The sequence below is a fragment of the Geospiza fortis genome, unplaced genomic scaffold, assembly GCF_000277835.1.
Source record: "Geospiza fortis unplaced genomic scaffold, GeoFor_1.0 scaffold485, whole genome shotgun sequence".
Classification (NCBI taxonomy): Eukaryota; Metazoa; Chordata; class Aves; order Passeriformes; family Thraupidae; genus Geospiza; species Geospiza fortis.
The window spans coordinates 503,064-512,861 of NW_005054457.1; the positions used below are offsets into that span (position 1 = coordinate 503,064).

At 54.5% G+C, this 9,798-nt stretch overlaps 1 protein-coding gene across 1 annotated transcript in view; it reads right to left on the bottom strand.

The window, feature by feature from the left end:
- Positions 1-9,797, bottom strand: part of SHISA6 (shisa family member 6) — a gene marked incomplete at its 5' end in the record, with an annotated part of 145,833 nt that extends 136,036 nt beyond the window's left edge. The window contains one exon of the mRNA XM_031062698.1: positions 9,637-9,797. Coding sequence (XP_030918558.1) covers positions 9,637-9,797 — 161 coding nt within the window. The remainder of the gene's footprint in view (positions 1-9,636) is intronic.
- Position 9,798: the final 1 nt, after the last annotated feature.

The following is a 9,798-nucleotide window of genomic DNA, read 5'->3' on the forward strand; positions in this document are numbered from 1 at the left end:
CATTTAACGGCATCTGCAGCACAGGAACACTGCGGGCCATTTTTCAATCCCACCCACTGCATTATTTACTGGCCCACGGTGGCCTGGGCTCGTTTGAACAGTTGTCCAAGTCTCTCTGAATGTCCAGACTGCAATCACTCAGAAAGCAGGAGAAAACACCAAAGCAGGCTTGACATCTTCAGTGTCATGCTTTTTATAAGCTACAGGAATGTAAAATTCGGTGAGTGATTTGTTGATGATTTGTCATCGTGGTTTGTATTTTTGTTTGGTATTTTTTTGGAGGGGGAGTTAGTTCTGGGGTTAATTCTGTGTTTGTTTGGGGGTGGTTGTGGAGTGATGATGACAGTTGGTTATCGTTTTTGATACTAGGAAATAGGAGAACTGCAGAACTTCATTCCAGGGGTTCCAAGGGAGGGACTCAGAGAGGGCAGGGTGGGCTGGGCACACAGGGTGGGCACACAGAGGGAGCTGGGCACATAGAGTGGGCACACAGGATGGGCACACAGGGTGGGCTGGAGGAGCTGGGGCAGTGGAAATGGGACAGAATAAAGCAGCAAGCCCGGCTGGGATGGAGCTGGTACATTCTGTGCCAATTCCATCACAGTGCTGTGTGGTTCCAGTGTATTTCCATAAAGCCCTGGGGTGGTGGGAGGTCAGCCCCACCTAAAAGAGGCAGATTTGTTGGTGACAGTCCCCTGGCTCCAGCTGGCTCAGTGCCCACTGCTCAGCTCCAGCAGAACAGACTCGCTGGAATATTTGTGTCCCACGTGTGCAGCCATTTGGGTACAATTAGTGCCACTGATGTCAGCAGCCCCCTAATCACCTGCACAAGGATATGAGACACTCCAGGAACCTTCCTGTGACGCCACATCTCTTATCTGAGGAGCACAAAGCTGGAGCGTGGCACTGATAAGGGTTTGTGACACCTTTCCCTCGCGTCACCACTGTGCCAGCCCCAGCTGGGGCTCTGTGCCACCCTCACCCAGGGCAGCCAGGGCCAGCTGGGAGGCTGCTCCAGGGGGCTGCACTGCCCTGGAGGGAAATCTATGGGTGGATGTCACAGACATCGTTTATAAAAAATCCTTTCCTTAGAATTTTTCCTCCTGAGAAGCCTCAGGAACAAAATTTAAACAATGGTTATCTGCTGCTGTGGAATGCAACAAGTGGATCTGTGATTGGTCTCATGTGGTTGTTTCTAATTAATGGCCAATCACAGCCAGCTGGCTCGGACTCTCTGTCCGACACACAAGCCTTTGTTATCATTCTTTCTTTTTCTATTCTTAGCTAGCTTTCTGATGAAATCCTTTCTTCTATTCTTTTAGTATAGTTTTAATATAATATATATCATAAAATAATAAATCAGCCTTCTGAAACATGGAGTCAGATCCTCGTCTCTTCCCTCACCCTCAGACCCCTGTGAACGCGGTCACAGATGGACAGCCCAGGCCAGGCCCTGCTCCCTGGGGTGGCTCTCATGGCACTCTGCACAAATTTGGGGAAAAACCCAGTGGGATGAACGCTGGGGCTCATCAGCTTTCAGAAGGAAAAATCGAAAGGATTAGGTGTAAATCCAAAGGAATCAAGGGGGTGGATGGAAGTAGTGGGGCAGCAAGGCTGGCAATCAGCTGGGGGCTGGTGCTGGAAGGGGAAGTGACAGACTCTGATCCCAAATGTGGCTTTGTAGTCAGGGAGAAGGTGAAGCTGGGAGGGACCAGCTCACCCTGCCCCTCTAACCCAGCCCAGAACCTCACTCTGCTCCCTCAGTGTCCTGCTGGCCTCCCCAGAGCCTTTCTGGCTGTGTTGTCCCACTTTCCCCATAGCCACAGATTGCCAACACCAATTAACCGTGTGAGTGTTAATTGGGGGGTGTTCAGGGACACGTGTCCTTTCTGCTGTCACCAGGGCAGCTCTGGTGGCAGCTCCAGCAGGCTGGGAGGGAAATGAGGTTGGACTGAGGGGAATGGGGGCGCTGGGTGGGAAGAGCTGCCTGTTCCCAGCAATGCAGGGGTGCACCTCAAAACTTCACTGATTCACCTCTAAAAATCCCCTCTCGTGCAGATCTTAACAAGGGGGTGCTAGAAAACAGAATTTCCTGCTCCAAGCTCCTGTGAATTTGGGGAGGAGTGGAAGGAGAGTGACCAAACAGGTCTGGCAGAGCAGTGGAGGGAGCAGTGCCTGGCTGAGCTGCAGCTGCTGAAAGCAGAGCAGGGATGGAGCTGGTGGCAGAACTCCAATCACTCCAGCACAGCCAGGATTTCACTACAAAACCAGCCAGGTTAGAGACTCCCCTATGCTCTGTTAGTAACTGGGAGAGAAAGAGGCAGTTATGGCAGGAGATGGATTTATCCAGCCTGGAGCCAGCTCACCTGGAAGGGACAGCACCTGGGTCACAGGCACTGTCACAGAGAGCAGCTGTGCATTATTCATGGCGTGGCTGCTGTCCCCACACCTGCTCCGTGCCCTGGGCAGCTCCAGATGCTGGGCACACCTGGGGCTGGCCTCTCCTGGGGCATTCCCACGTTCCAAGTGCTCCAGTCAAGTCCTGGGACATTTGTGCCCAGGGCATTCCCACATTCCTGGGGCATTCCCACATTCCAGGTGGTGCCAGCCAGGTCCTGGGGCATTCCCACATTCCTGGGGCATTCCCACATTCCAGACCATTCCAGCTGGGTCCTGTGTGCCCAGGGCTGGCCAGACCTGGGGCATTCCCACATTCCAGGTGCTTCCAGCCAGGTCCTGCATGCCCAGGGCACACAGGAAAAAATCAGATGTCTCTTGAGAACTCTTAATGCCAAACACGACTCGGGAAGCTCCTGGAATTTAATCCAGCTCCAAAGACACTTCACACACGTGGCACCAATGTCCAACAGAAAATGAATAATCTCTGGCTGCTGCTGTGAAGTGGGCAAGGCATTGCCAGCAGTGACTGAGCCCAAAATGGGTGACACCAAATGGGTGACACCAAATGGGTGACACCAGTTCCTCTGGACGCAGCGAGCCCGAAGAGAACAAAACTGTCACGTAAAGATTTGTTAGCTAAAACTTAAAATGAATCTTTCCAATGGGTGTTTCTCAGATGTCACCCTGAGCACAAAGTGTCCTCAGCAGGGACAGGACATGGCCAGGCTGCTGGGGACAGTGAGTCAGGAGAAGATTGGTACCCCCAGGTGCTGGAGGCTGAGGCTGGCTGCAGGGGGAGCAGCCCTGGGACCCCCAGATCCCACCTGCACCCACCCTGCTCTTCGCAGCACAATGGGGAGGCTCCCTGGAAGGAGATGCACCAGGAGAGGCACCAGGGGAGAGCAGGACAGGGACAGAGCACATAGGAAGGAGAGCAAATAAAACCAGCAGGATTTGCTGGGTGTGCAAGGCTGTGGGGATGCTGCTGTGCTGGCCCAGCTCTGTCTTGCTCTGTTCGTGCTGTGCATCCCCAGGCACAAGCACAGAGACAGCACCCAGGGCTCACACAGTGCACCTGGGGAGGGGTCGAGCACAGGGGCTCTGGTTTTCCACACCAAATCCTCTGCTCTGAGCACAGCTCAGGGGCTTGGAACTCGCTGAGGAAAGCGGAGCTTGCTCTGAAGAGCCCTCACGACAAAGGAGGCTGTGGTGACAGCACAGCCCAGCATTTATTGTGGAAGGATTCTGTGTTTATCCACCTGGGGAAGGAGATGTCTGAGCCCTCCAAGCAGGGCACACACAGATCTGAGGAGGCACAGCCAGCCCATGTGAGTGGGGGCAAAGGCAAGCAGCACATGCCCCGATCTCATCTGCCCCAGAAAGTTCAGATCTTGTGCGAAACAGAAATTTTAAAAGGCATCTGATCTCCAAAGGCACAGAGATCAACTGCTAGTTAAGGACATAAGAGATTACAAAACTGAAAGGAATGGAAGTTCAGAGCTACACTGGATTCCCTCGACACCTCATGATGGAGTTGGACTAACAGAAAAAGTTAATTAGCAAGCAGGAAAATGCCAAATAAATGGGAATTAGAGACATTGAGCTGATTTGGTGGAGGCAGCACGGTTCCTGAGCCTGGCCTCTCGTAGTGGGAGAAGTTCAAAGGGAGAGGAGGAGCCCAGAAGCATCCAGAGGATGTCAGTGGCCAGGCAGCCTCTGTGCTCCCACAGAGTCAATCTCTTCATAAAATAGACTCAGAGAGGAAAACACAGCAAAAAACCCAATTATCAAACTGCAAACCACAACCAGGGCTCCAGACTGGAGCTTTCCCAGTGCACGAAAGTGAAACAAAAGGAAAAATGTTTTGTACAGGTACAGGCACGCAGAGACACACACTGGCCTGGGTTTGGGTTTGGGTTTGGGTTTGGGTCTGCATCTGGACCATTCACCTGCAAAAGGACAAGATCCAGGTGTTCTCCCTGCTCAGGAATAACCCCAAACCCAGCCAGGTGTGAAACAGAACCAGTCCTGAGGAACTTGTCTGAGGTCACCAGTGAAGGTGTCTCTGCCCATGGCAGGGGGTGGAACGAGAGGATCTTTAAGGCTCCTTCAAACCCCATCCATTCTGTGATTCTGGGATTTTATGGCTGCACCTTTTTTGGTTTTTCTTAGCTCAGTCTGACCTGTGTTCTGTGCCTGTGAGAGGGACAGGGCACTTCAGAGGAGGGACTCAGAAGCCATCAGGATTAAACAACTCAAAGCAGGGCAAAGAGCAGCTGCAAGGCACCCGAGTGAGTCTGAGCAGAGTGAAAAAAGGCAGAGCACAAAAACACATCAGTGGAAAGAGACTGGAAGCAGGAACAGCATCCAAGAAAGAAAAGCTCCTGCAGAGTCCCTGTGGCCAGGAGTGTTCAGAGCACTCCCTCCCTGCCCTGGGGACCGTGGGGTTTGATCCTTTGGCTCCAGCAGCAGAGAGCAGAGCTGAAGGAGCTGCCTGTGATCCCTGCCTCAAACACCAGGGCTGGAGAGAGGCACTGCTCATAACCTTCACAGCTGAAAGCAGCTCCCTCCAGCAGCCCCTCAGCAAGCACAGGGCCCTGGGCTGTGGGGGATGCAGCCTGAGGAACACAAACCCTGCTGTATCTCAAGCTGTGTTGCTCACACAGAGCAGCAGCTCCTTGGATCTGGGAGCAGACACATCCATTGGCTCTGCTGGAATTCAGAGCCACGGAGCAGAAACAAGCAGGAGTGGATCAATTAAACTCAGGTCCCTACATGGGCAGAGGATGTTCATCTCTAAAAGCTGGCAGTTATCACTCCCAGAGCAGGAGAGGCAGCGGCTGAAGGGAAGAGCAGCACAGAGCTCTTCCCTCTTTGCAGCAGCACAGATGCTGTGGGAGGAGGGGGAAGTGAAGCCCAGCACAGAGCCTGTTTCCCTTCTCCCCTTCCCACCCCTCAGCCACGCTGCATGCAGGGCCAGACAAGGCCTTTCAGCAGCACACAGAGCTGGTTTGCTGGGAAAAATCCCTGTGCAGCTTCCCAGGAGAGCAGCTGGGCTCCGGCCAGTGGCCCGGGGCCAGCTCTGCCCCCATGTCCCTCTGGCCCCAGCTGACCAGTGGGGATATTTCAGTCCAGTTCCAAGCTGTGCATTCCCAGCTCAGAGGCTGCTGCTGAGGCTAAGCAGGGGTCGTGGAGCAGGGCTACATCTGTGAATTATTTGTGGTCTGTAGCGTGGGGATGCAGGGTCACGGCCACGGAATGAGAACATTCTGTGTCACCCCTTCGTGCTGCACTAAAACTCACCCAGCTTTGAAAGAACCAGCTGATATTCCCTGCTCAGGGATTCCCTAACTCACCCCCAGACTGAAAGTAAAACAAATGCCTCTTAAATTTCACTTAAGAAATGCTCAAGAGAAGAAAACAGTCCTGGCAATGAGACAGAAACAAACCATCCTCACCAATGCACGAAAGAGCATCAGCACACACAACACTGCTGGGTGTAATTCTCAAAACCAGCCCCAGCTCCTACCTGGAGCCCAGCAAAGTTCTGGCTGTGTAACCCCCAAAGCAAGAGGCAGTTCTATACAGCCAGGCTCAAAGATCCTGTACTCGCCGAAAAAAATTTTAAAAAATCAGTTCCATTGAAAGCATTACAAGTGTTTCTGCACAATAGGAATATTTCAGCTCCTGGTTTTCAAAGGACTTCCACTTAACTGCTGTTAGAGAGGCCTGAATCAGTGCTGGTGAGCCCAGAATCACAGCAGTGCTTTGCTTTAAAGGGACGTGGCAGTGCCTGGAAACTGGAGCTGGTTCCAGCTCGGAGCTGCACATGCACAGCCAGCCCTTCACTGACAGCTCTCCTGGGCATCTGTAAACCCTCCTTCCACCAACAGACGTTGTAGGAGCCCTGCCTCCCTCACAATGTTCTCTCTAAGTGAGTTCATGAGGATTTTCTTTAAAAGCTGGATGAGGAATGGGCAGAGGGATGATATCCACACACGCCACTGCTCTGTGAGCGTTTACAAGGAAATAAAATCGACGGTGTGGTCCTGCTCGTGGGGAGGCGCAGGGAAGTTCTGGTTGATCTTCCCCGCCTGTGGGACACGAGCCCAAGAGGCTTTCTCCAGCCCCTGTAGCAAGCTGTGCTCGTGCTGCTGCCCTGCTCCTCCCAGAGGATGCACTCTGAGGTTTGGTGCACTCGCCAGCACTACAGAGAATTATTCTGGATGTCACACTTCCCTCCAGCTGACACGACCTCAAACAGACAGAAATATCTGACCCCAACCTGCTTTCCTCCTTCCCTGTTCCTCCCCAGCAGCTGTCAGAGACAAAGACAAACCATTCCTCTGCTGGTATTTACATTCTGCTTAGAGCACCCAGAGCACTCAGCCCAGTGCGGGAGATGCACTTCAAAATATTTAAACCCTCGTGTGATGTTGATCAAGTTCAGGTAACACAGCTCTGAAAGGTATAATCTTTTACCAGCTACCATATTATAGAAGTCAATCAACTCCTTAAAATGCTCTGGAAGTCAAGCTTCCCGAGCACTCAATCTGCCATTCATACTTCTACACACAGGTGAATCATTTCAGCAGAACTTATCTAAATAAAGCAAAGCAAGCATCAAAGAAATGAAAACATCAGGAAGAATCCAGACAAGTCTGGCAACACTGGCTCTGATTTCCAAGGGTGAAGGATCCAACCCTGCAGCAGGCTGGAGCTGGCGCAGAAGTAACATATGGACATCCAACCCAGATTTCCAAATTTAGTGTGAAGATAAGGCCCAGGCAAAGTTGCCTTGAAGCCAGAAGAGCTGGCCAGCTGGGGAACCATCCCTTCATTAACAAAAAACGATTTTCTGGCTAAGCCACTTGCAGGACCCTTGCCTCTACACAGCTGTGTGTAGTTTTTGACAGTGTGGAGTTAAATTCTTGCAGAGACCAGGGGCAGGTGGAATTTGGAGTGGAATATGTGGGCCAGACCCCCAGCAAATGTAAACCTCACCCTCACAGTGTGTCCTCACTGCAGGGAGGAGTCTAAATCAAAAACATCACCCCAAATAAATAAAAACTGCGTCACTCATCTCTTTTTCCTCCCAGAAACTAATATTTCTCCCCCCAGTCTCTGTTGGTTACAGCTGAAGTTCAGCCTTTAAAATATGCTCAATGATTTCAGGAGTTCTGATTAAAAAATCTTCACTAAAATCAGTTTTAGGAGGCATTATCTGCTAGAGTTGAGGACTTTCCCCCTGATGGCCAGCACTGCTCTTCTACAGAAGCTTCTGACCAGTTTTTATGTTCAGACACAGGCAGCTCTCGCATTCGCAGCATGCAAGCAGCACTCATCATTTGGAGGGACTTTTTCATCATAAAATAAATATGAACTGAGAGAGAACACGCATTTGTCCAGGAGGAGGATTGCTACAGCCGTCCGAGCTTTTGCTGTGCAGCAGGATTGTGTGTGCCACAGAGAGCTCCTGTCCTTACAGCAGCGAGGGGGCAGCGAGCCCCGCGGGGACAGGCAGGGATGGGCTGCTCGGGATCCGAGAGGGAGCGAGTGAAACAGGGAAAGAATGGAGCTCTGCCACCACCAGAGCCGCCCCACACAGCCCCAGCAGCCCCGCGGGGAAAGCACCACCCTGGGGGCTCTGATCCATCGCCTCTGCACATCCCAAACTTCCCCCGGGGGTTCTGATCCATCGCCTCTGCACATCCCAAACTTCCCCCGGGGGTTCTGATCCATCCCCTCTGCACATCCCAAACTTCCCCCGGGGGTTCTGATCCATCCCCTCTGCACATCCCAAACTTCCCCCTGGCCGGGCAGGACCAGGCAGGACAGGACAGGACAGGACAGGACAGGACAGGATCCGCGGCTGTTCTGGGGGAGCTCTGGGGAGGCTTGGAGGGGAGATGGGGGCGTCTGGGGGCTGCTGAGGATCCCCGGGTGCAGGGAGGGAGTGCCGGGGGCAGGAGGGGAGTGCCAGGGGCAGGAGGGATGTGCGGAGGTCCCAGGGGCAGGAGGGGCATGCCTGGGGGCAGGAGGATGTGGAGGGGTCCCGGGGAAAGGAGGAGGGATGCAGAGTGCAGGGGAGCCCAGCCGGGATGCTGGAGGTCACTCCGGGGGGCAGGATGGGGGTATCGGGGTGCCGGAGAGCAGAAGGGGGCTCCGAGGGGTAAAAGGGGGTGTCGGGGTGCAGAGGGAGGCTCTGGGGAGCAGGAGAGGGGTGCCGGGATGCCGAGGGGCAAGGGCGACGTTCTGGGATGTAGAGGAGGGCGCCGGGGGCAGGAGGGGAATGCCGGGGGCAGGAGGGGAATGCCAGGGGCAGGAGGGGGTGCCGGGGGCAGGAAGGAGGGCCGGGGGGCCGGGGTCGGCTGAATTATCCGGGAGCTGTCCGGGAACAGCTCGGGAAATAATTACTCGGGTGCTCTCCCGGAGCTGTCCGGGAATTAACCCGAAGCTGTCCCGGAGCTGTCCCGGAGCTGTCCGGGCATTACCCGGGAATAGCCCGGGAATTATCCGGGAGCTGTCCCGGAGCTGTCCGCGGAGCCGGTGCTGAACTCGCGACAGGAGAGCACAATCGCGGCCGCGGAGCACCAGGACGGGCCCTGGGGTGGGCAGTGGGATGGACAGAGGGATGCGGGTGGCCCTGGTCGGACCGTAGGGAGGAGGAACTCCCGGGCAGAGGATGGAAAGGGAAAACCCTTTGTCCAAGGGAACCCTTACACAGCCCTCGCGAAGGGGGAAACCCTTGGATAAATGGCTCAAGGGGGGACCCCTCGAAGCGGCAGCACAAAGGGAAATCGTTTGGCCAGGTGGCACAGCCGTCGGAGAGACATGGCACTGGGGAAATCCTCTGAAGGACTGGCAGGGGAAACTCATGGAGAGCCAGAGCAAAGCGTAGAGACCCGAGTGGGTGCTTCACAGGGACACTCCTCAGGCAGAGAGCACGGGGGAAGAGCCCCTGGACAGCGGTGTAAAAACTGAGCCCTTGGGCAGCAAGTCCAAAGGGGGAATCCCTGGAGGAGCCGTGCCACGGGAAACTCTCGGGCAGGCTGCACAGCTGGGCACTCAAACAGAGCCCTCGGCTGGGCAGCTGCAGGGTTTCTAGCTTGACACCACGCTGTCTTCCAGGGCGAGTGGCCGCAGTTTCTCACTAGAGAAACCCTGAGCAGACTGTGCCAAGGGGGAAGCTCGGTGAGGGGGATCAGGGGAAGGAGCGAATGCTCATGAAAGTACCTGTGAATGTTCATCTCCCGGGGCGGGCGCCGCGCCTTGTCGTAGGCCACCTTGGCAAAGACGCCGGCGATGAGCACGAAGGCGATGGCCCCGCACGAAATGTACACGGTGGCGTTGGTGCTGTCCTTGTCCGGGTCGTACTTGTTGGCGTCCCCGTCGCCG